Genomic DNA, 27,682 nt, shown 5'->3' on the forward strand with positions numbered 1-27,682 from the left:
CACACACACAGCTCTTCAAAGGAATGTGACAAAATGCTAAAGCATTTTGAAGCACCTGAAAAATAAGTTAGAGAAGCATATTCAGCTTTTTTCACTAAGTATTTATTTACTGTGGAAGAAGACTATGAAAGACGGTGACAGAGCCTCTGCCTCGAATGAGCTTACTAAGTCTAATTTTAAGCAAAGACAATATGTCAGAATAAATAATCTTCCACTTCCACCTGGTCTTCTAGAAGCAGGAAGTAGGATTTTACCTGCAGATAAACACACTTTGAAAGTGCTCAATAAAGATGATTTCATTGAACTCTCTCAAAAATTTATTGTGGATATAGATTTGCAGACAAGAGAATCAAAACTCTGATAGATTAAGTGATGTGCCCCAAGTCACACATCGGAGACCGCAAGGATGTACGTAAGGAAAAAGCTCTCATACATCACCTCTTCATTAACACTCCTTAACCCTTTACTTTGGGGAATATTCAATGCAGACAGAAGATTTAGATCACGGCTAAACTTTGGCACCCAAGGACCACTGCCTGGGAATAATTTATTATTATTTTTTTTCAAACCAAATTCAAAAGGAAAAAGTTTGGCTCTTTTTGAGTTACTCAGTAAAAGTTGGACAAAATTAAGTTAGTGGTTTCAAAGGCTGTACACTCTCTACAGCTCAAAAACACTGTGTTTAGAATTCATATAATTTAATTTACTGGCTGTAAAGCCATAATGTGGATTAGTGCCTGTGAATATTTGAAAGAAGAGAGTAAATAAAAAAAGTAGTCCTCAAAAACATACAGGCTAGTGATGGCAGAGCTGAAATTAAATAGCTCCGGCACTACTAGGGGATAAAGCTCAGGTATTAGGGTAAGGCCTTTCCTCCTTGAGAAAACAGCCTTTTTACTATGAATTTGGTACTGCCAAAGAATCCTCCTTTCAAGGAATTTGAAAATGCTAAACATCTGTCATTTCCATAAAACCCCTAGCTGTCCTCTGAATGGGCAGAGCCATTTTTATTCCATTTGGAGAGTGTGCAATTGAGGTGAAAGTAATTTGCTTCTGGTCCCACAGAGAGTTAGAAGACAGGCTAAAGTTAAAATCCATAGTGAGACTGGGGACAGGAAAGGGAGGAGGGAGACAGTGGGAGACTAGATCGATACCCTACTGAATTTCAGGCTCCAGACTGAGTGATCTAAGCCTGAAGAAGAGGAGAGAAGGAGAGGGCCGATACTTTGGAGATGAGAGAGACTGAAGCAAACGCAATGTTGTGGCTGGCTGGCAAGTCACTGCCACTCCTCCTCCACTGGGTGCTAACAGGCTGATCCAACAACGCAGCACAGAAACCACAGCATTTTCTTTAGTCCCAAGACCCAGCGTTAATGTTAATTAGCAATGTTAAATGACCCAAATTATCGCCAGATCACATGGTAGAACAGTTTCTTCCTGGGAGACCAATGTTTATAAACCACATCCCCCTTTTCTTTTATAAAAGGCTCAGCTTGACAGCCCCTCCTCAATCACAACAAAAATAACAGCAATAAGGGGCAACTGGCTGGTTCAGCTGTAAGAGCATGTGCCTCTTGATCTTGGGGTCATGGGTTCGAGCCCCACGTTGGGTTGTAGGGATTACCTAAATAAATAAATACATAAACTTAGAGAAAACAGCAATAATAATTACAGCAACAACAATAGCTTCCTCTGCCCCAGAGGCTAAGAATTCTAGATATATTAACTCATGTAATCCCATGAGACAGGTACTATGCTTTTCCTCACTGAACAGACAAGGACACTGAGGTACGGGGAGATTAAATCACTTTCCCAGATCAAACAGGCATGGTGTGAACCCAGGTAGTCTGGTACTGTACCGCTTCCAGACAGAGCTAGGGGACAGTCAGGTACTGTCTCAGATTCCTCAAGTTCCCAGTTCCCTCCACCAGCCTTGCCTGAAACTTGGAGGCAGGGTGTGTCAGGACAGCGAGCAGGGCATGAGACATGACAGTCCCTTCCTAAGAGCCCACAGCCTGGTCATCTGGTTGTCAAATGGGCAGATGCTCTTTGACCGGCTCTTTTGTGAAGGCCCTTTGAAAAATGTGATAAATGTTACTTCCTGGGAATTATGATCTGATGTTTGGGGGTTTTAACTACCAAAAAGAAGAAAAAATCAAAGAAAACCTAAAATCACTTTTATAACCTGCCCACTTACCTTAATAGTTTAGGCTTGGCCACCCTCTTATGATGCTGTGTATCCCTCTGAAGAGGCAGTCACAGCGCCACAGGAACTAACGTAGGGTAACCGGCTGGGTAACACACATGCTAACACATCACTTGTCACAAGTCAGCAACGATTCTGTCTTGATTTTCACATCCCAAAGCTGCCAACTCTTGTGAGGCAAGTCCAGAAAAATGCACCTCTCAAATGTGCAAATAATTTCTTACATCTGTTTACCTAATCTTCACTTTTTTTTTTTTCACAGCATTTATTTGTTGTTGGGTTTCTTTTCAGGCAAGTTTCCCCACAAAGAGACATGTTTTTATCATTGCAGAAGTGAGCTGGCATGCGAACGCAGAAGCAAGCTGCGGTGAAGTTTAGATGTGAGGAGGTGTGTGAGTGTGTGAGCTCAGGAAAGTTACAAATCACCTCAAGTCCTGCGCCTTCTGGGTTGCTCACAGTCAAAGCTAAGTATGTCACATCTGTAAACCTCACTGCTCTAATGCTGCTGTTTGTTGTTCTGTTTCGTTTTAAAATAACAATCTAAACTCCCTGCACTACAGCTGCTCGTTAGCCAAAAACTTAGCTCTTTGCTGGGCAGAGAGCTAAGTTTGGGAAGAATGTGATGAAGCCTCTGAAAATCATTCCAAAAGAGCAGTTCTGAGATGCTAAATCCTTGAATAGGAACGGGAAAGAAACCGAGTCTAAGATGTGCTCACTCATTAAAGGTCTTCAGTATGGGCCACTTGTCACTGTCTGGGTTGACTTACTGTAGCTCCGTGCCAGGGACAAGGAAGGACCTCTACGGGGCCTCCCCAAACCCTAGTCCCCAACTGCTTTTGGGCCAGAAACACTCGTTGGGATCCATGTATCCATCTACCTCATCACAGAATCCTGTGTATCTGTTGGCTTAATTCTACTTTTGTTTTTACCCCCTAGCTTTATTAAGACATAATTGACATAAAACACTATACAAGTTTAAGGTATACAACCAGTTGACTTGACACATAACTGCAAAATGATTACCATCGTGGCAACTCCATCAGGTCACATAATCACCATTTCTTTCTTTCTTTTTTTTTCTTACTTAGGTATTTACTTCTTTTTTAGAGAGAGAGAGTGTGTGCAAGCAGGGGACGGGCAGAGGGAGAGAGAGACAATCTTAAGCAGGCTCCATGATTAACACAGAGCCCAATGTAGGGCTCGATTCCACAACCCTGGGATCATGACCTGAGCCAGAATCAAGAGCTGGACAACTCAACCAACTGAGCCACCCAGGAGCCCCTTACCATTTCTTTTTTTGTGGTGAGAACATTTGAGATCTACTCACTTACCAACTTTCAAGTACATAATACAGTACTGTTAGGTATAATCACCGTGCTGTATATTAGATCTTCAGGACCTATTCATAACTGAAAGTCTGTACCCTTTTACCACTGTTGGTCTTAAAAACCTGATACAGGTTTTTAGTAAATTAAGAATACACATCACTGGGCTTTTGTATAGAAGATATCCTCACCCTCCCCAAGTAAATATTTTGTCAAGTTACATGATCACTCTTGTCCCTGACCTGGATTTTAAATGGATAGTCGTCTACTCTCTGAAAACATACTTTCAGCATTGATTGTAAGGGCCAGAAATAGGTGCTTCAGCAGTAATAAAGGAAATGATAGTGTTAGTACGGCACAGTACAGCCACTGACACAAATCATTCCTTGATACACATTTGCCTAGTCCATCAGAATGGTGCTGCGTGTGTGTTCCTGCTATGCAGGCTACTAACCACCTCCAGAAACTACTCTTTTAAAATGTCTCCCTAATGGCCAAAATGGAAATGACAATTAAATACCAGCCAATACTTTATCGACATGAGTGCCACGTGACAGTCTTGACATTAAATTTCCTGGAATTTTTTTCAAGCTAAATTCAGAACATCACAACTTTCAAGGTTAACTATCTGCAGTGAATCAAATTCTCAATGCAGGACATTCTTTGGGACAGTGCCAGGTCTCACGGTGACATGTACAAATCAGCATAATGCGCAGCACAAAGCTCTACCTCCTAATACCTTATTCAAGAAAAAGGAGAAATCAGATACTTGTCTTTGGCTCTCTTGACCAACCAAAATGGTAAGGCAAAAAAGAAGAGGCATGGGGTTGTGGCAACCCCTAAATAGGTTGTTTCTGGACTTCATTCTACTCATGGTACGGCAGCAGTTTTCCTCATGACCCATATCACCAACACAACGAAATCACTCACACATGAGGACAGCGTGACAATTTCTGGTTGATGACAGAAAATGGTAAGTAATCTTCTTTCACAGTCTGTCTTCTTTTCTAGTCTGTAAAATCTAGGAAGGCTCTGGACACAATGCTCTGTGAAGGCATGGGATTCAACTTGGGGAGGTCTGAAAACGCCTTCAATCCATAAGGGACTCTGAAATGTCACTCAACTTGTGGGATAGGCAATTGCAGAAAGGATGCTCTCGATGTTTTATCAATAATTTGGCTTACGCAACTGCATTGACCTCAGCCACTTTAGATGAGAGAAAAAATACCTGGAGTGAAGTAAAGCTAGACATTTCATTCGTTTCATTTTTAGCCAAAATAGGATAAAACTTACAAATAACCGTAACACAGGGCAATAATTAGTAAGTGGCCTTTGTGAAGTATAGAAGTTGTATACAGGAGAAAGAGCTCATTTCCAGAGAGGAGTATCTTTCTAAGATTTCATACAGGAGGTGACATTTGGGCTAGGTCTTTAAGAATTTCAACCAGTAGAATGTGGAAAAGAGATGTTTAAAGCGTTGGAGACAAGAAAATATAGCTCAGGTCAGGTTTGGGGAATAGCTAATAGTTCAATACAAATAATAAACATTCATTGAGTATCTCCCTCATTATCAGGCACTTTAGAAACATCATCTTGTTGACTTCAGAGCAATCTTATGAGGTTGGTGTATTATTATTCCCACTTTTTAAGGTACACAGAGTCTCAGATAGGTGAAGCAATCTGCCTAAACTAACAGAACTCAGCTTACAGAACCAAGATATGAACCAGATCTATGATACTTCAAACCCTAAGCTTTTAACTAGCTCCAAATCCTGATCTCTTAACTGGGTTACAATTAAAAAGCTGGTTTGGAACCTGATTTAAGTGGAACCATATATTTAAATATAATCATACATACATCCATAACAATCATTCAGATTAAGGATATCATATCCTTAAAGATGGTATGTGTTTAGCACAGAAAAGTACCAAGATGTGTATATATGTTTCCTAAGGAAAGGAAAAAGAAATGAGTAGCTGGAATATGCTGGATTTGACTGTTATTCTCTATCATCACATGGCTGAAATTAGACTCTGCCTTTCCTCTGGAGAAAACATTACCTCCTCCATTAAAGGAAACTTGGCCTATTTATTTTATTAAGGGATCTGTAGGAAATGAATTCTTCACATAGAGTCTGCAGGATTTTATGCTGCTCTGCTGCAGATATATTTCCTGAATATTGCATTAAAAGAATTCCCTTCCGTTATGTTTTTCAGAATGAGGGCATGTGCATTTCAAAAGAAGCAACTTGATAGTGACCGCATTTGGTATCTTCTCATGTTAGGAGAGGAACAGGGTGTAAAGCAGGAATAGCATATTCATCCCAGAAATGTACCCACCTCTACTAGAAGATATTTTTAAGTAACAGAGAGAGAGTAAGGAATAATGCAAGGCTTTTGGGAAATGTCAATGAAAAAAGCACAGAGAATCCCTATTACAGATTTAAGTGAAACAGGGGATTAAGAAACCTACTATTGCTACAGATCGATCTTCCTTCAGTAATCCTTTGAAGCCATTCTGTTCTAAATCTTTTACTTGTTTCAGGGCCTTTTTCACATTTACTCCATTAAATCCTACTTCACTGAAAGATTCAAAAATACCTTTGAATCCCCTTCCTTAGATGTCTTCATATCTTTACTCATCCTAATCCATACTTCCCTAAGCTACTGCTCCATCTGGTGATTCTGTTCCTCTCCCCACCCTCACTCCTCACAGGCTGCTAAGGACTCTTGACCTCTCCACCTTGTATAGTTGTCTCACCTCTAAAGGTAGGGGTTAGGGATGGGGAGTGAGCTAAATGAATAAGGCATTTTAGCTTTATAAAATTTTATGACTGACTCTGGTATCTTTCATGTCTCTACTACTTACTCTTCTTGTTTTGGCCACAGATGTATTATCGCTGCAGTCTCTTCACTCTACGCTCCCTAAAAGCTAAAAGCAGCAACCACCTTTTGTCTTACCTCTTCCTGGACTTCCATCACATGGCTCCTTCTTTTCACTGCCAAACTTCTCAGAAGAATTACCTGCTTCTAATTCTTACCGCTTGCTTTTCCCCAGTCTCTTACACACTGGCTTCTTTCCCTGACACTCTACTAAAGTTAATTTCCCATCTAATGACCCCCTGACTGTTACATCCTTAAACCACTTACCCATTCTGCCATATGTGGCACCATCAACTTACTGACCTTCTTTCATGATGTTTGTTTTCATATTCTGTCTTCTCTGATTTCTCTCCCTCCTCTGGCCCTCTAAATGTAGATATTCTTCAAGTGTTTGACCTTAGCCACCTTCTCCTCTTGTTCTACATGCTTCCTTGGATGAGTGCCTCCACTCACATGACTCCTTATCTCTTGCCTCTCCACTGATAATTCCAATCCTATGTGTCATCATGTCTAGTCCAGGCCCTTTTCCTAAACTCTAGCTCTACCTTTCCTTTTGCTTGCAAGGTTCTCATGAATATTTTAGCAACTCAAACTCAACGTATCTAAAGCTGAAATTTGTATCCTCCTTTCTCCCTCTCTTTATATCTCTTACCTCCCATCCGCCCTCACCAGCCCCGCACAAAAACAACAAATACAAAGGCTTGGTCCTCCTCTCTTGTTGCATAATGAATGTTAATGGCACTACTTCTTTCCACTAACCAAGGCTCGTATTCACAGAATTATTCATTCATTAAACATATACCTTCTGAGTGCCTGCTGTATTCCAGGGTACTGTTCTGCAATCTTGGAATACATTCAAAGATTCCTGCTCTCAGGGAGACTGATCGTATACAAATAGCATAATACATAAGCTGTAAAGTATGATAAAGGTGATAAGTGCTGTAGGAAAAAGAGAAAGAACAGAGTAACGGGGCTCAGAATTACCAGGCTTATGGGTAAGGGCTTCCAGATTTAAGTAGGGTAGTCAGGGTCAGTCTTGTTGATAAGGTGGCATGTGAGCAAAGTCTTGGTGAGGTAAAGGAGGTAAAGTAGTTAGCTGTGCAGATATCTGGAGGAAAAGTGTTCCAGGAAGAGGGTCGACCAGTGTAAAGGTCCTAATGTGGGAGCAGGCTTGGCATGTTCAAGGAATAGCAAGGAGGCCAGCATGGCTAGAGTAGAACGGGCAAGGGAGGGAAAAATAGGAAACTGGTCAAAAAGGCATTGGAAGGCATAGGGACTTGGCCTTAATTCTGAGTGAAACTGAGAGCAGGGTTTTATGCTGAAGAGTGACACACTCTGATTTACATGTTAAAAGAATCTAGTTGTCTGTCGTGCTTAGACTATCCAGATGCTCAGTGGTAGAAGCAGAGAAACCTGTTAGACTAAATGCAGTAATCCAGGTGAAGATGATGGTGACTGAGACAAAGATGACAGCACAAGAGTTGATGAAAAGTGGTCAACCTTGGGTATATTTTAAAAGGACAACCAATGGGGAGCCTGGATGGCTCAGTTGGTTAAGCGTCCAAGTCTTGATCTCAGCTCAGGTCTTGAACTCAGGGTCACGAGTTCAAGCCCCGCGTTGGGCTCCACACTGGGCGTGGAGTCTGCTTAAAAAAATAAAAATTTAAAAATTTTAAAAATAATAAAAGGACAGCCAATACTGTTGTCTGACAGACTGGATGAAGGGTATAAAAGACAGTAACTGGATATGAATGGCAAAAATAACATGAACACCAGAGACACTGGAAGAGGAAGTGGAAACTGTTAATGGAGGGAACGAGGAAAAGAGCAGTTGAAGAACTAACCAAACTTTGGTCACCCCTGTGGTTGTTTCTTCCTTTCTCATGGCTTTAAGGACCTGCATAAATACTTGGGTCTTAAATTAATATCCTCAGCCCAGTCCACTCTTCCAAACTCCAGATTCGTGCATCCAACTCCCTGCTTGATGCCTCAAACCGGACATGCTTTAAACCCAGTTCCTGGTCTTTCCCCCAAACCTGGCTCCAACCATGGTCTTCCTCATCTCAGATAGAGCAGTTCATCCTCTCAGTTTCTCAATCCAAATGGCCTCAAGTCATCTTGCCCTTACAAGACAATCCCCTTGGGCAATGACCTCTCAGTCCGGTGAACACCTTTGTGCTTCACAAAGGGCATTGACTGCTGACCTCTGTTATGATTAGTTGTGAGTAAGTTTTATTCTACTTTGGTAGGTTCCCTGAAAGCATGAAGTGCCTCCATTCATTTTCATATTCTTCAGGCCCTACCACAATGCTCTGTACATTCCAAACAATAAATAAAATCATCAATACAATTCATAGAGTAAAAAACCAAAACCACAAAGAATATGAAAAAAGTATAGGAAATACTGTATTGATCTTAGAGATCAGTTATATTAAGAGAATACCAATTTGCATAAAAGCAAAAAGAAGCTAAACATCCATATTTCAAAACAAAATAGCATTGTAAGGAGATAAAAAAGGTAAACAAACTAGAAAACACACAACAAATCACATCAATATTTAACAGAGAATCCCTACATGTAAATAAAACTGGTAAAATAAAACTTTTAAAAAGTAATATAAATAATAAAAATAGCTTAAAAATAGACTTTTTAAAGAACCACTAAATGACTAAGTTAGGTTAAGAAGTATCACGATTTCTAAATATTATGTGAGAAAGAATATCATAAATACAGAAGTAAAAAGACTTAACAGCTTCATATCTTGGTGTATTTCTGGGAGTGACATTATGGTAGGGGGATATGAAAGCCAATTATTACATTCCTACTGGTTTTCTGATGTAACTAAAAATGAACTTTACTGCAGTCGAACTTACTTTTACAGAACAGAGGTCAAACCAATGATGACCTACCCATAAGCTTTATGAGCTTTCCTTCCCTGGGAAGATCCTTGTGTAACACTATATGAAAGTATGAGCTACGTATGTTCAGTGACGTCTATACTAAGTATGCTTGAAAGCCAGAAATGACTATCATCTTTCCAAGGTGGATAATGGGGATGGTAAGCTTAATCAGATAAATTACTAGTTCTGCTGCCAGATTTTAAAGGTCCGGAGTTGAACTTCATGTAGAAAACAACTTCCCATGAAATAGTCTACAAGTATCCTCCTTCTGAGAGACAAGGTTACTCCCAAAGGAAGCAAAGAGACGGGTAGGGCTGGTAGGGCTTTTATGCTCCACATGCAGACAGTGGCCCATGTGAAAACTGGCAGAAAAGTCCTGCTTAAAAGGAGAAATTCAAGATTTCTCCAGCTTCAACACTGCTGGTGGCATTACAAATTGGTATGTTACTTGGCAACGTATATCAAGAGCCACATAAACTCTCAAACCCTTTGGCAGAGTAATTCCACTTCGAGGAATCCATCCTTCATGAGGAACCACTGCTATTACCAAATTATACTTCAATCATGTGATGGAATATTACCCAGCTTTTTAAAAAGAGAGATAGGCAGAAATAAAATAAAAAATTGTGCTTATGTTAGAAGGCAAGCTGAAAAATGTATAAACTATATTAGAACTATATTAGGAAAACGAACAAAAATATACATTACTAAAAAGACACTGAGCTGCATATAACAAAATGCTGACTTAGTACCCATGAAGATGTCAGCTGTTGCAAGAAGTGTATACAATCATGTGTAGTACACGTGCATCTTCTCAAACAACAAACACTTAAAACACAATTACTATAATATGAGACCACACTTTCTTTTAATACCAAAAAAATGAGAACCATGTTCTAAGACTGAGAACAGGACAAGGGAGTCCACTCTCACCACTCCTATTCAACACAGTCCTAAAGGTCCCAGCCATTGCAATGGGCAAGAAAAGGAAAAAGCATTAAGATTAAAAAAGAGGAAGTAAAGCTTCCATCTGTTTGCTAGTAACATAATTGTTTATGTAGGAAAACTTAAAGAACCTACAAACACCTACTAGAACTAGTATGTGAACTTATTAGCAAGGCTGCAGGATACATAGTTGCTATGAAAAATTAATTGTATTTTTACATATTAGCAAAAATTAGCAACAAATTCAAAAAATTCCATTTATAAGTTGGAAAACATAAAATACATGCAAGATAAGACCTGTACAGTGGAAATTTTAAAACACTGCTGCGAGAAATGAAAGACCAAAATAAGTGAAAAGATGTGATAAATTCATGGTGAAAAGACTCAGTATTATGAAGACATCAACTATTCCTAAATTCACCTACAGACTCCATGTAATCTCAATCATAACTCAATCATTTCTAATGAAACTTGATAAGCTCACTATAAAATGTACAGGAAAATACAAATCATCTATGATATTCAGAGTAGTATTTAAAAAAAAATTAGAGGACTAACACTCTCGGACTTCAAAACTTAGCATAAAGCTATAGAGACCAAGATAGTATGGTACTGACCAACAGATCAATGAAACAAGAAGAGAGCCAGAAAGAGACCCACACTTACACAGTCACTTGGTTTGCAACAAAGCCACCAAAGCAACGGGTAAAAAACAAAGTTTTGTTGTTGTTTTTCAAACTTGGTGCCAAAATAACTGAATGTTCGTAATGGACAAAAGAAAATGAACCTTGATCCTTACTTCAAATCATACATGAATTGTTATTTCAGATGCATCACAGACCTAAAAGCTTTTGGAAGAAAACACTGAAAAATGTTTTGAGGTAGCAAAAGTTTCTCAGACGGGACACAGAAAGCAATAACTATAAAAGGAAAATATCAATATATTAGACATCATCGAAATTTAAAACTTCTGCTCATCAACAGACACCAATAAGAAAATAAAGAGGTAAACGACAACCCAGGACAAAACATATATTCACAAAAGACTAATACCCAGAATACATTTAAAAAATTCCCACAACCCAATAATAAAAAGGTAAACAACTCAATTAGAAAATGGTTAAATGATATGAACAGTTTCCAAAAGAAGGTACGTCAATGGCTAATAAGCCCACAAGAAAGTGCTCAATGTCATCAGAGAAATACAAGTCAAAACCACAAAGAGATTCTACCACACACATAAGAGAATGGCTAAAATGAAAAAGACTAACATCAAATGATGATAACGGTGCACAGTAACCAGAACTCTTATATATTGTTAATGGGAGTGCAAAATGGCATTGGCTACAAGTTTCTAAGAATACTAAAACATTCACCTACCTTATGGAGCCAGAAAATCCTCTCCTAAGTATTTTTCCAAGAAAAATGGAAGCAAATGTCAACAACAAAAACTGTATAAGAATATTCATAGCAGCTTTACTCATAATAGCCCAAAATTGGAAATAGTAAAGGTATTTCAATAAGGAGAATAAACTGTGGTACATTCATACGATGAAATATTAGCAATAAAGAGAAACAGGCCACTAAAACTTGTTACAACATGGATAAAAATCTCTAAACTTTAGGTTGAAAGAAGGCTTACACAAGAGTACAATTGTATGGCACCATTTATAAGAAGTTCTAGAAGAGGCAAAGTAACCTTTGGCAGAAAAAGTCAGAACATGCAGTTAGCTCCAGGAGGCTTGGACAGGGATTGTCCAGGATGGGGAAAGGTTTTAGGATGATGGCAAGGTTTTTTGTTTGTTTGTTTGTTTGTTTTATCTCAAGAGGAGTTTGGGTTATACACATATAAGTATTTGCCAAAACTCAGCTAATATACACTTATAGTTTAATCGTAGGTGAATTTTACCTCAAAGGAAAAAATGTTGTTAATAATCAGAATTCTGGTTAATGATATGCATACTGAAGTATTAGTTGAAAGTATACTGATGTCTGCAATTTTCTTTGAAAATACATAAAATAAGAAGGACTGAGGAACAAATAGATGGACAGGTAAGTGGAAAAACAGGCATAATAAAATGTTAATGATAAAATCTAGGTGTGGGTATACAGGAATTCACTGTAAACTTTGTTTTTTCAATTTTATGCTTAAATTTTTCCATAACAAAATGCTGGGGGAAAAACAGGTACCACTGTTTTGATGTTGACAGAATATTATTTTTCACTTCTTTTTTCCCCTATTTTCTAAGTTCTCTATCATGTGCTATATAATCTATAATTTCAAACATCTTTTAAATTTTTTTTTTTCAATGTTTATTTATTTTTGGGACAGAGAGAGACAGAGCATGAACGGGGGAGGGGCAGAGAGAGAGGGAGACACAGAATCGGAAACAGGCTCCAGGCTCCGAGCCATCAGCCCGGAGCCTGACGCGGGGCTCGAACTCACGGACCGCGAGATCGTGACCTGGCTGAAGTCGGACGCTTAACCGACTGCGCCACCCAGGCGCCCCTCAAACATCTTTTAAAAAAGAAAACAATTTCCATTTACTAAAATAATCAAATATAAATTTTCTCAAAACAAGTTAAAAATCTCACTTCAGATTCAATGAACATTAAAATACTCACTATCTTAAAACCTACTGTTATTTAACTCACTAAAAGCCTTAAACTATTTAGTGATGTAGCGAGACAGTTTCTGCACTAATTAAAAATTTTTAAACTAATTCAATGTGGTGCTAATTTTTTTTTCTTTTAATGCCTAGCATTAAATCTTTCCATGTACTCAAAAACCTCCGCCATATCATTCTGTGGAATGTATGCTCATTAAAAGTACATCATTTCTTAGACTTTGTAATAACCTAGCTGGGCAATACTTATTAGAAATCTGAGAGTTGGCTGTTTACTTCCAAAAGGGCTTTATCTTTAGATAAGCACAAGCTTTAAGCCAGGTGCTAGTCATTTGTGTCTTGTTAATTTCCAAAACAAACAGAGGAGAGTGCCATGCAATTTCCATTACACACACTTCACCATTAGTACCAGGGTTTATTAGCTTGACACTGCTCCAGGAATAATGGTTTCATTCCTCACTGAAATAAAATAATGTGTCACATAACTCAGCAATGCGGAACTTCTGAAAAATGTTGTCATGTTAAATATGGCCATATTTTTTAAGTCTCCATTATGTCAAAACAAAGGCCGTTTGCTGTAGAGAACTCACTCTGGGCACGGAGAATTCTCACATGGACCTCAGACTTACCTCATCGCTATGTCATACGATTCCGGGTGAATACAAGTTTGGTCCAAAGGATTTGGCTTCAGTACAACATTTACTGCAGTTTTGCTCTTCTTCTTGCCTTGCTTCTCATTTGTGACCTCAACACCTGCTGAAGATGTCAGAGCAACTCCCTGAATTTGGCCCGCAGATTCGGTTTGCTGACTACTATCACCATTGAAAGAGGCGAGGAGTAGGAGGGAAGGGAAAATTGGGAAGAAAAGAAAAGTCTTTAAAATGTGCTTATTTTTCTGCCACACAAATACGTACAAACAGCACCCACATTCTGACCATTCCCTTCATAGAAATTATCACATATTTGCTTAAACATTGTTAACAGAGTTTCCTGTTACTTAAAGCCAAAAATATTCTTTACTGATTTAGCCTGTAAAAGTGGCATTCTAGGGAAGAACAGAGAAAAACGCAGAGAAATAAATAAAAAGGAAAGGGAGAAGGAGAAAGAGAAAACAATTTCCCAGAACTGAAGAAAAATACAAGTTCCCAAATTAAAAGAACCTACTGAGTACAAAATAGGATGAATGGGAAAAGACTCAGATTTGACATACTGTGGGGCAACTTTAGAATAGGACTTAAGAATCAAGAAAGAAAAATAAAACAGAATACTTCCCAAGGAACTAGAATCAGACTGGCATCAGATTACTCCCTGATAAACAGCAGATGCTAGAATGCAGTGAACTGGTATCTTAAAAGTTCTGAGAGAAAATGATTTTGAATCGAGAATCATATACTTCGCCAAACTAGCATTCAGATAGGAGGGCAAATTACAATTGTTTTCAGACATGTAAGGATTGAAGTAGAACCCATATAATATATACACTCTCTCTGAAAAGAATTTAAGAATACATTCCAGCAAAAACAACAAATTCAAGAAGAGTGATTGTGTGGGCTACAAGAAACAGTGATGAGCACAGAAACTATAAAATCTTGCTACGTTAAAAAACTGCTCATGAATAATGTAAGAAATATATGTATAGGGGCACCTGGGAGGCTTAGTCAGTTAAGCCTCTGCTTCTTGATTTGGGCTCAGATCATGATCTCGTGGTTTGTGAGTCTGAGCCCCATGTTGGGATCTGCGCTGACAGCATGGAGCCTGCTTGGGATTCTCTGTCTCCCTCTCTTACTGCCCATCTCCTGCTCACCCACTCTCTCTCCCTCCCTCAAAATAAATAAATATAAATATATTTATTTATAAATATATAATATATAAATATATGTATTTAAATATATATAAATATATGTATACTTATAAATATATGTATATATATATAGGATAGTCTGAAACTAAAATCCCAAGTCATCTCATCATGGGACATACAGCTGAAGGAAAGAGGCTGGGAAGAGTCCTAAGGTGCTAGTCTTTTCCGGGAGGAGGACAGAGACACCTATTAACTGCAGAGGCCAGTCCAAATCACACTTAAGGATAATCACCAGAGAAACACAAACAACTTGAAATCACTAAGGGGAGATAAAAACGAGGTGGAAAAATAAGGAAAACTTGTTAGCTGAGAAATCCAACAAACAGCATGAGAGAAAATCAGAAAGCATGATGAAAAGAAAATATACGATAGATGAAGTCCAAAATATCAATAAATGTAGCAAATGTGAATGTATTAATATAAAATTGAATAAACCCATGAAATCTATTGATCTACAAGAGTTGTAACAAAAATTAAATGTCATAGAAAGTTTGAAAATAAAAAAATACCAAGCATACTGAAAAGGCAAGTGTAGCAACATAGCTAGCAAACAAAATAGATTTCAATGCACAAAACACTCAATGAGATAGCAACAGTCCATTTCGAACAAAGGTATGAGTTATCAAGAAGATGTAACAGTCATGAAACTTCAAGTACTTCATTATCAGTTGAAAAAATATAAGGCTTTAAAAATAACTCAAATGTTCATCAATAGGATACTGATTAGATTAAGCTATGGTTTCCCCCACAAACTAAATACTATGCAGACACCATAAATAATGATCTATATCTATATGTAATATGTGGAAAGAAAACCAAGATGTATTACCGAAACAAATAAAGCAAGTTGCAAATAGTTGTATAGCACAATCTTTTTTTTTTTTTTTTCCCCTAAAGAGCGTGCAAACAGGGGAGAGGGGCACAGGGAGGGAGAGAACGAGAGAGGGAGAGGGAGAGTGAAAGCGAGAGAGCAAGAGAGAATCTTAAGTAGGCTCCACGCTCAGAGCAGCACCCACAACCCTGGGATCATGACCTGAGCTAAAATCAAGAGTTGGATGCTGAACCCAGTGAGCCATCCAGATGCCTCTGAATTTTTAAATAATAAACATACAAGTTGATATAAGTATAAATTTACTTTCAGGAAGCAATATATAAGAAACTATTTGAAGTCAGAAGCTGAGGTACTCTTTCCTTTTCATTTATTTTTTATACTGTTCTAACTAAGTGTTCAAAAAACATATAAACTAAGAAACATGGGATTATTTTATCCTCAGTTGTTTTTCATTTCTGGCTTCTGGGTTTTGTGGTCTACTTAGAAAAGGCCTTCTGCCACTCCAATCCTCTGCAAAATTTACCCATGTTGTCTCCTGGTACTTTTGCAGTTTCACTTCTTCTTTTTAAGTCTGTGATCCATCTGGGATTTATTTGGGTATAAGGTATGAGGTGCAACTACAGTTTCCCCTACACATATCAAATTCCTGCCAGCTGTCATAATACCAGTGTTTGAAACTCCACCTTTATCATAAACTAAATTCTGTCTATATTTTGGTGAATTGCAGACTCTATTCTCATCTATTTCTACATCAAAACCAGTTATGTAACTATAACTTTATATTATTAATATTATTATTATCAGTGGGGCTGGTTTTCCATTATTATTATTATTACTGTCCAGTGGGTCTGGTTTTCCCTTATTAGTCTTTGCCAGACTAAAGATTATTTTTCCATATTACTTTTATTATAATTTTTTATTAAAAAAATTTTTTTAATGTTTACTTATTTTTGAGAGAGAGAGACAGAGCACAAGCAGGGGAGGGGCACAGAGAGAGGAAGACACAGAATCCAAAGCAGGTTCCAGGCTCTGAGCACAGAGCCCAAGGTGAGGCTCAAACTCACAAACTGCGAGATCATGACCTGAGCTGAAGTCGGCCACTTAACTGACTGAGCCTCCCAGGCGCCCCTTTATTATAATTTTGTCAAAAGAAAAACATAATAGAAACGAATATAGACAGGTAGTCCCAAAGTAGCAAGTACATAAAAACTATTCTTTCATGATTACAAAATGCGAAGTTTACCCAAATTCTTTGCTTTTGTGCTATCAGGATTAGAAATTAACAGCAAGAATTTAGCTCTTAATCTACACAACTGACAATTATGCTTTGGTCACTTTTCAGGGAGGAGGGTGTGGGGAGGCCCAAGTATACTTAGGGAAACAGCTGTCAATATGAAGTGGCTGTTGTGAAGTCCTCTTTGTCACCTCTTCTTGTACCGGTCCTTCCCACTTGTGATGCTCCAATCACATTGGCCTTAGTTTCATTTCCTGAATACACCAAATTTGGTCGTGCCTTAGGACCTTGCACACATCCCGCATGCTCTTCCTATAATGCTTTCCTTCTAATCCCTGTGTGGTTAGCTCCTTCATTTCATTCAAAATTCAGCTCAAATAACTTTTCAATGAATAACTCATTGAAAGCAGTTGTACCGCTCCCCAAGACAGTGTCATATCACTCTGTTTTAATGTGTATAATATTTACTACATCTGAAACTATTTATTTTACTAGTTTATTTATTGTTTGCCTCATGTGTTAAAATTTAACTTCACGAGAACATGGAATTTGTTGATTTGTTCACTGCTGGATTCCCAGTGCCGAGCAAAGATTAGAGTCCACATATACTGAAGGACTGAACAAATGGACACCTAGTATTTAGGCCAGTGAGCAGGATGGGCAACAGTAACAGAGAAGGTTGGTAACAGAACCCAAAGAGCACACTTTAATAATCACCTGCAAAATGTTCTAATATAATCCTGGTTGATTCTGATGAAGCCAGCACACTGTTGGAAAGATTTTGGACCCAGCCCTTTCACTTTTTTTAGCTGTTCTCGGTTGACAAAGGGTCCATTTTTCTCTCGCCATTCAATAATATTTTTGGCTCGGTTGGCATTGAGTCCTGCAATATGCCTAAAGAAATAAACAAAATGAATAATGTGGTAGATACAATAGTTCTAAGAATAATCAAAGAAAAGATCTCATCTGGAAAGTCAACGATATGCATCATAAAAACCATTGCAATTACATACTGTCATATGGCTCTAAGTTAAGTAAATCCAAAGGGGAGTTAAATAAAAAAGACAAAGGGGAAAGAGTTGTCCAAGAGGAGGCAAGGACAACACAATGCAAACTAATGACAAAACCAGCAGCTGTCATAAAGATGCTGGTAAACTGATGGACACTGGGATAAGAAAAGAATTGTTCCCCACAGTAATTCTATACTATTCATGTTCCTCGTGTTTCTGAATCAAGTAATAATTCTGCCTATTCCTGTTTAGTTTACAAAGTGAGTTAGAAGCAAAAGTTACAATAGCTTCAGCTGTGTTGTAGTACCCTATTTTTTTTTTTTTTTAATCAGCCTATTCTCATTAACATAAAGCCTTAAACTATAGAAAGTCATGACTGTCCTGGTTAGTTTAAAAATATAAAAACTCTATCATTAGGTAGTTTGCTTGGTGCTAACTTTAAAAATTTCTATTTAAGAGATTCTTAATTCTATTATTGAATTTTATACATGAAAGTATGGAATGTTTGTAGCTGTGGTAGAAAGTCAACACCTTAAAATGTAAGGGATATTTTCTGCTATACTAATCTCAAAGCAAAGAAGTCTAGATCTTTTACAGAGGTCCAGAATTTCATGCTGCATCAGCAGACTTGTGTAATAAATGCCAAACTATGAACGGAAAAAAGCAGCTCTTCTATAACCACACTAAAAAGGGTATATAAGACATGATTATAGTACGATAAAGATTTTGATATGTGACTTGCAGATTCCAGGTAAAAATATGGTAACCATACTTTGAACCCTCAGAATTTATCTTCTGGTTACTGCCAGCTTTGACAGATGTATGCAAGAGACTGAACTAGTGAAAAATATCTACTCTCATGTGGTGGGAAACAGCTCTTTTCCATGTTAACCTTATTTAAGTTCTATTAGCAACACTAATGCACTCAATGGTTACCATATGCTCTTCACTTTAGATTTGCAGTATTAAAAAGGATAATGTGAATTGTTATAAGTCTTTTTTTGAACGATGTCTTCCCCTCAAACTGATTACCTAGAGCAAGGTAGGAACTCAGAGGTTTTTTATACTTGACAACTTCATACATGTGTCTCCTTACGTTTGCTCAGTTTGAACTGAGCAGCCAGTTAAACTGAAGATTCTGTGATCTTCAGCCACAGACCTCTCGTCTCACCTCAACAAAACTTCAGAACAGATGTTAATATCCACTCCCACAAAGCTGACACACTCTTCTACAACACTGTCCAGTGTTGCCTTGAGCAAAGTCTGAGATACGTCATGCTAAAAAGACAAAGATCAAAAGTCAACCAAAAGTGAAAGCAAGACAGGCAGGTTTTGGACTACTCCATTATATACCTGTGTCACCGGCAGCTGGCTGAGACACAACGTAGTACATTTTTTCACTTTTCTTAAACACACTGTGAGCATGTAACTGAGCCGAACTTAAGAAATGTACGTTTTCTTACCCTCTAAATCACTCATATACCTAACCTCAATAGAACAGCACCAGTAAGTTTCCCTTTCCCAGAATTCTGCCCGAACAGTAGTTCTCAAACTTTAGCATGGTATCAAAATCACCCATAGGGCTTGTTAAAACACAGGCTGACTCAGTGGGTCTGGGGTGGGGCCTGAGAATCTGCATGCGAATAAGCCCCCAGGTGGTGCTGCCGCTGCTGCTTCCAGGAACACACTTTGAGACCTACTGGTCTCCATCATTCACACGCTGCCTGGTGGTGTTACCTTCACTCACATGTGCATTGTTCCTTAGTTCCTCTTAGGAGAAGAAAGCGTAAATTATCGTAGGAAGCAGTACACTAATACACAAGAAGTGTGACAGTAAATCAAACTCTGTTTCATCACAGTGAAGATATTATTGCTTATCAAAGGCACTGTTAGTTGACGTACCACTAAGAAAGAAGTTACACTGCCTGTTAAATCATGACACGATGCTTTCTTATTACTTGAAAATTTTACTTTTTCAAATACTGAAAGAATTCTTTTAGACTTATTAGGAAGTTCTTAAATCATCTATTATGCACAGATAAAAAGGAAAATATAAGCAATCTAAACTGGTTAAGGTATTTCTAAAATTTCTTCACATTCAGCATTCAACTCTTCTGAACCACTTTTTTACTCAGAGCCTTAGATGTCCAAATTTCTCCATTCAGTATTGCCCTTGAACTCTTAAGATCCCAGGTCATGGAGCATTTCCTGAGACAGTTATACTCCATAGTCTCTGAGAGTTTCTTTAAAGCTTCTGATGCTCATTCTGTAAGCTGTGGTAGTAGTTCTACCTTAATCTGAACAGAAAGTATCAACAGAAGAGATTTTGGACAGCAACAAAACTCCTATTCTTTCCTTAAAGATCCTTAAGTGTTTTATTGTTCAATAGCTTGTTGACTAAAACAGCGAAGGGCCTGCAGTTCAGTCATGCCTCCAAGATTAATAATCAAGTTCGCACAGAAACTACACCACGATATGCCCCGGGGCCAACAGCAACCATAGGACACATTAATTTTTTTTTTTTTAATTTTTTTAGGACACCATTAATTGTTAAGCATCCTGATTTCAGAGATGTTAAAATGTAAGAAAATGTGCATCTTAGTATTTATGAAACACAGTATTTGAAGGTAAATATTTGTTGGCTAACTGAAGCCAGATTACCACAATGAGTACCTCCTAATACACTTGATGTTATTCATAATTCTAAACTTAAAGGTACTCTAGTTGTTGTTCCCAGATGGGAAACTATACGTCAGCATCCTTCCCCATTTGTCTCAAGAAAACAAGGTTAAGTTTGATAACCTTAAACTCTTACGAAGACCATAGAGTAAATAGAGTCCTTAGGGACTGTAATTACACTATTATCTTTTAGTAATAGAAGTTTTTGTTCTGGAAGACTGAAGGGTGCAGGAGTATTCTCATATTTCAGAGATATCCTAGTTATCTAGGCCACAGCTAAAAACTACAGACATAATTTTAAAAATCCTAATAAGCAAACATAATCATGAAAAGGATCATAAAGAAAAACCTAAGACCCTGCTAAGAACCTGATTACTTTTGAGGCACAACTTTTAAGAAGCTGGAGAGTCTTCTCGGCCTAAGTAGATGAGAAACAGCAAAATGAAAAGGGACAGTTTAAAAATGAGAAGGTAGGAGATGGCAGACAACGTAGCAGCAAGCACCATGACAGGGACAAGAAAAGTATCTGAGGAAAGAGACAAAACTATAAGCAAATAGGAAAAACTAAAAGTCATAGTTGCGAGCCATTAGAATAAAGGCAAACAACCCCACATATGTCAAACCACACCAGATGCTTGGTAAGTAGTCCCTATAGCTGGACGGTCTTGGTTGCCTAACCTCTAGTCTCCAACCCTCTTTTCCTCCTTCCAAACAGAACTGTGACTGTGTTCCATGCATCCACCCCATCCCTGGAAGACCATATGATTTGGGGAGACTGGCCTCACTGCAGCAGATGATAATAACAGTAAAATCAATGGTTTTCTTTTTTCTTTTTTTTTTTTAAATTTTTTAACGTTTATTTATTTTTGAGACAGAGAGAGACAGAGCATGAACAGGGAGGGGTAGAGAGAGAGGGAGACACAGAATATGAAACAGGCTCCAGGCTCTGAGCTGTCAGCACAGAGCCCAACGCGGGGCTCGAACTCACTGACCGTGAGATCATGACCTGAGCCGAAGTCGGACGCTTAAGCGACCGAGCCACCCAGGGGCCCCTAAAATCAATGGTTTTCAAGCTGAGGGTTGTGATCAATTAGAGGGTCATAAAGTTAATTTGGTGGCTGGCCAGCAGCACAGAAAAGTCAAGACAGAAATAACCCACACAGAGCATGTTGCACATATTCAACATGGAATAAACAGTACAATCAATAATGCAGCCAGGTGAGGGTACCACGTGAGAGGGATATATACATTGGCCAGGAACATGGACAATTTCAATTTCAATGTTCCTGGTTGTCTCATTAGATCTTTTAATAAATGATTGTCACAGATTGACGGAAAGGTTAAAGAGTAACTTTACAAGTTTATGAAGCAGAGTATCAAAGAAAGTATGAGAAGTTTACCATCTATTGGCAAAGTTCTGATTCTTTCAACCAAGTTTAGTTACAAACTTTCACTGTATTTTTCAGAAACGATGTTACTGAGTATAACACTTTTTGAATTATCAGCAATTGTACTATTTTAACTAAGTTAGCTCAAGTTGACCTTAAGCACCATAAACTCTGAGGAAAAAGAAAAGCAATGAAGCAAGCTCAACTACCAGATTTGGAAGTGTTAATAGTGACAAAAATGAGAGAAAATGCTGACTCCTCCATTCAACTGGACTTGAGGCACATTTTAAATAGAAAAAAAAAAAACCTGTAAGACTTTAAAATAAACTTAATGATTTTACAAATACACAAACCAATAAAAATGATCGACCCCAGATGGCATTGTTGGTAACAATGTGTTTGTAGATGACAGTATAAAACCTGCAAAATTAAAAACCAAACAAAAACACTGGGAACATCCCTACCAAAATGGTTAAGATACAAAAGATGGAAAATACCAAGTATTGGTAAGGATGTGAAGCAAATGGAATGCTCAAAACACCAACATGATAAATGCCTTTTAGGTCAGGTATGCTAGGCAAGGGAAGGCAGTTTTATGGCAGATTTATTTTGTATGGTTTAAGTATAAATTCACATAAAACCAAATCACATATATATACACAATGTAAAAATGCATTCTTGTTCAATACAAATTAAACTAGATAAGGGGCGCCTGATGGCTCAGTCGGTTGAACGTCCGACTTCAGCTCAGGTCATGATCTCACGGCTTGTGAGTTCGAGCCCCACATCAGGCCCTGTGCTGACAGCTCAGAGCCTGGAAACTGCTTCTGATTCCGTGTCTTCTTCTCTCTCTGTCCCTTCCCCACTTGTGCTCTGTCTTTCTCTGTCTCTCAAAAATAAATAAATGTATATAAAAAATTTAAAAACAAATTAAACTAGATAAACTGCAAAGGAATAAAAAATGGACAAGTTCCTAGAAACACAGAAATTGCCAAAAATGGGCTCAAGAAGAAATAAGAAAATCTGAACAGACTTAAAGCAAGAGATTCAATCAGTAATCAAAAATCTCCCAACAAAGAAAAGCCCAGGACCAGACAGCTTGATGAATTCTACCAAACATTAAAAAAGAATTAACACTAATCCTTTTCAAACTCTTCTAGAAAACAGAAGAGAGGAGAACCCTTCCTAACTCATTCTATGAGGCCAGCATTACTCTGAAGTCAAAGCCAAACAAAGATAACATCAGTAAAGAAAACTATAGACCAATATTCCTTGTGAAGATAGATGCAAACATCCTCAACAAAATACTAGCAAACAAAACCCAACAGTATATTAGAAGGATTAAACACATGATATACATAGGATGCATTCAGTATATGTGGACTCAAGAACCACATACATATTTTTTTTCAGGTGAAAAATACTTTCTCTTGGCATTTTTAAACTTTAAAAATTTTGAAGTGATCTCAAAATCAGAGGAAAACATGCAAGGAATTTCCTTAGCTTTCCCTCAAATAAGTACCTCAGTGTATATTTGCAAACAACAAAGACATTGTCTTACATACCACCATAGAATAATCAAAATCAGAAAAGTTATCACTGATGTACTATTATCTAATGTAGAGCCCATACTCAAATTTCATCAACTACCCCAATTATACTTACAGTATTTTTCCTCCCCATCCAGAATTCAATCCAGCATCACACACTACACTTAGTTGTCTTATGTTTCTATATTCTGTGCTAGGCAGCTTCCAAGATGGTTCTCACTGATCCAACTCCTGGTATGCAGGTACTTTGCAGCCTGTCTCCTTGAGTGTAGAACTCACTCAGGAGTCTTATCTGCATGAATTATCACTAAGATTACTTTACCACTCAGTGACCTAGTTATATGAAAAAGTATCTTCAATTTTTTTAAATTATGTCTTTTTAAAATATTTATGTATTTATTTTGAGAGAGAGAGAGAGAGAGAGAGAGAGAGAGTCAGAGAGAGAGTCAGAGACAGAGAGTGCAAGCAGGGGAGGGGCAGAGAAAGAGAATCCCACAGCGCAAAGCCCGACGCGGGGCTCAATCCCATGAACTGTGATATCAAGACCTGAGTAGAAATCAAGAGTCAGATGCTCAACCAACTGAGCCACCCAAGTGCTCCATATTTTCAATTTTGATTCAATCAGGATTTAAAATAGTAGGCTTAATAGTGTACCATATATGCTCATTGTCCTCATTTATTCCAGACTGGAACAAATTCATGAACATTATACCTATACACTGAATTAAATCTTCCTAATTTTTTTGTATTTGAGGGTTAAAAAACCTTGTATTTAATTATAAAGAAAAATGGTATTTAACTTTATCATAGGCATAAGGGTATTACTTTGAGAAGCTTTTATTTTGAATTATGTTTAATTGTGTAAGACGTATACATATACCCATACATGTGTGATAGGTATCTTGGTTATGGTATAAAATGTACTTCCTACTGTGTATCACGATCAAAGGGTATGAAAAATAATGGTCTAAGCCAGTCATGGTGGTCCCATTCCATTTATTCCATGATGGCAAATGAAATACAAGGGTAAATCTGCTGAGGGCTTTAGAATAAGCCTTCTTTACTGAGAGGTTAAAGACTAACTTAAATAAAGACCCCTGTATATAGAGCCTTATGAAGAGCTGGATCTTTTCTTCTTTTCATTCAAATAGGACTACTGGAGCCGGGGTAAGCACTGTATCACGTGATTGGGACAAGCTTGAGGACAAAGCTGACTCCGTGAGGATGGCAGGTGGCACACATGGCTGGAATGTAGTTCTTCATGATACTCTTGAGACTTTATATTAACCAGTTCTGAACTCACCACTACTCTGACTTTATTGTAATGAAATTTCTCTACTATTTAATAAAGAATAATAAATTTACTTATTGTTCAACTCATGTGGAATTGGGATCTCTGATGTTTTTCTAACTGATGTTATTGTATCAAGGGGCTCAAGGTCTAGTGGGAAGGTTTGAGACAACAAAAACAGCAACCAATAACCTTACTACCAAAAACCCTTGAGATTTTACTGTCAGGCATTGTTATAAGGCTTTACAATATTATCTAATTTAATCCTTACAACAACTGTACAAAATTTGCATGTAATATAATGTGGCATCTTCACATGTTAAGAATTTATTCTAAGGAAATAGAAAGATATGTGCAAAGATAGGACGTGTGTGTACGCACAATCTAAAAATACACTCAGATGGGACTGATACAAATAAATTATAGTCACCAATGTGAACTATTATGAAGTCATTAAAACATGTAAATCAGAACAGCTATTTACCAAAACACCCTGTAAGATAACTTATGGAGTTCAAATATTTTTTAATTCCTCTAGTAGGGAGACTTACATTAGAAAATTTTCTGCAAGAATTGCTGTGACCTATACTCCTGGGTTTGGCCTACATTCTTCCCCAACTTTTTGCTTAGGAAAAGTATTAAAAAATTAACACTGTTTTCTAAAAGTACAAATCACCTACCTTTAGGGGAGGAAATAATGAATGAAGTTCCATATTGTCCCATAATAATATCTGTGGCAGTAAAGCAGAGGCATTGATTCTGTCATTCTAAAAACGTTTTCTAAGCGACTGTTATGCACCAGGCACTGGGCTGGCTGCGCTGGGTGTTTTGAGTACAGGGAAAAACATATGAAGTCCATGCCTTTAAGAAGCCCAGTTGACATCTGTGAAAAGCTGAGAGGAGACACACACCCCTACTGGCAGTCATGAGTAGAAGAGCAGGAGGACCCCAGGACTGGCTATGCTAATGGTCAAGGCCTTGATGCCAGAAAAATGAATTACTCCATTTTTTAAAAAGTTATCTAACTGAATTGTTGGATAAGTTACTTGAATTGTAGAAACAGTCTGTTTCAAATTCTAAGAAATATTGTTTGGGCCATTACATTTTTACCTAAAATTTATGAGATTTTAGGAATATAAGCACTCATTCATGCCAGTCAGCTTTTTTGAGGTCAGAATCCACGTTTTTATTATTACTCTACCACAAACTTCTGAAGAATTGCTGATCCAAACTGCTTTTTTTTTTTTTTTTTTGTCCTGAAGCACTAAAATTATCTCACAACTATTTTTAAAAAGTCCTTCCAGATGAAACCTTGTCTGTGGACTATAACTTTTACAGCAGTGAAACTGCACTTTGCATATTCCATATTCAATGTTTATTTATTTTTGGGACAGAGAGAGAGACAGAGCATGAACGGGGGAGGGCCAGAGAGAGAGGGAGACACAGAATGGGAAACAGGCTCCAGGCTCTGAGCCATCAGCCCAGAGCCTGACGCGGGGCTCGAACTCACGGACCGCGAGATCGTGACCTGGCTGAAGTCGGACGCTTAACCGACTGCGCCACCCAGGCGCCCCTGCATATTCCATATTAAACTTTAAATTTATTCCCAAGTTGTTTTCCCTATAATATTCTTGAGTATTTTCTTTATAAATTAATCACTCATTCATGGTTCTTCCTACCTCTTACTATCATCAAAATACAAAATGCAATTAGGAATTAAAGATGCAAAAAAGCTTTACAGGGAAAGTCTAGCCAATCACATAAAGCAAGGTGACTTCCTCATGTTGCATTGACTTTTCTTTGACATGTGACAGTTTTAAGAAGTCATCTAGGGGAGTGGGTACTGATGACCCATGAAACGCAGAACTGATAGAAGAATGGAGACATTTCAGAAAACAGAATATGTGCTTAAGAGTAGCTCCTTCTCTACTTCTTCAAAGCCAGTATACAGTATATTCCCTTTAAAGACTAAGACAATGTTCAGCACCATAGAAATACTGTATTTAACCTTCTAAAAACCTACGTGTTCTAGCTCTACTAGAGCAGAGATATTTATATGTAATGAGACAAATGCTCTTAATAAAAGCCTTTAAAATATTTCTTCATAAACACATTCTTTTAAGAAAAAATAGTTTGAACACTAACAGAATATTTTTATTTTTAAATGAACAAATTATACAGTGAACAATTCATTATGCTTATGGGACTCTGGGAATTAAGACGGCAAAGGGCATCAGTCTTTCAGTACTGTAGGGACTTTTTTTCAGACCTGGAAACATGAAGTATGGCCAGTGGTCGTAAGAGGGGGAAAAACAATACAGGAAGAGATTATCTTTGTAAATCCTCCTCCCTTAAAAAATCACATGGAAGGTATGCTGAAGACTCCTTTACTGCTAACTCAGTATTTAGGCACCCAGTTTAGTTTGCATGAACTTACGCTATTTAACATAAACCAATTTATTCAAGCCAACTTGACAGAAAGATCCCTGGGGCAACTGTCTTCCTTGTCCTGCACAAGACAAATGGAAACTAATTTTTAGAACCCAACCTTCTACCCTGACTCTAGGGCTAGAGTAGCCCCACTCTTAAGGCATGGATCTTCTGGGGGTTTTCAAGGGAGTGCCTACAGTTCTTCCAGTGACGTCTTCCCACTATGGATGGCTAGAACCCCTGTGTTTCCAGGGCAATGTATAACCTCTGGAATCTCCACTCAGCTCCCAAAGCCTCGGCAGCTTTTCTATGTTAGGCCTATGGAGTCTCTGCCTACATGTGTGCACATTAATATCTGGTTAAAATCTTTTGAAAAAAAAGCAAGACTTCTACTTTTTTTTTTTATGAAATTTATTGTCAAATTGGTTTCCATACAACACCCAGTGCTCATGCCAACAGGTGCCCTCCTCAATGCCCATCACCCACTTTCCCCTCCCTCCCACCCCCCATCAACCTTCAG

The 27,682-nt window shown here is 37.9% G+C and overlaps 1 protein-coding gene and 1 long non-coding RNA gene across 3 annotated transcripts in view; one reads left to right on the forward strand and one right to left on the reverse strand.

The window, feature by feature from the left end:
* SRBD1 (S1 RNA binding domain 1) overlaps nucleotides 1–27,682 on the reverse strand; it is a 196,621-nt gene that overhangs the window by 9,993 nt on the left and 158,946 nt on the right. Inside the window, exons 17-19 of one of the 2 annotated variants that reach the window (XM_032592636.1) lie at nucleotides 18,996–19,102; nucleotides 17,532–17,708; nucleotides 13,517–13,696 (exon numbers count right to left, since the gene is read on the reverse strand). In XM_032592636.1, coding sequence (XP_032448527.1) covers nucleotides 13,517–13,696; nucleotides 17,532–17,708; nucleotides 18,996–19,102 — 464 coding nt within the window. Of the gene's footprint in view, nucleotides 1–13,516; nucleotides 13,700–17,531; nucleotides 17,709–18,995; nucleotides 19,103–27,682 lie in introns of both variants that reach the window. The other variant, XM_030310525.1, reaches the window with a different exon arrangement.
* LOC115510547 lies at nucleotides 4,218–24,821 on the forward strand. The gene is made up of 2 exons (XR_003967766.1): nucleotides 4,218–4,504; nucleotides 24,593–24,821. It is a non-coding gene; the product is annotated as an uncharacterized LOC115510547 (long non-coding RNA).

The sequence above is a fragment of the Lynx canadensis genome, chromosome A3 (assembly GCF_007474595.2).
Source record: "Lynx canadensis isolate LIC74 chromosome A3, mLynCan4.pri.v2, whole genome shotgun sequence".
Taxonomy (NCBI): domain Eukaryota; kingdom Metazoa; phylum Chordata; class Mammalia; order Carnivora; family Felidae; genus Lynx; species Lynx canadensis.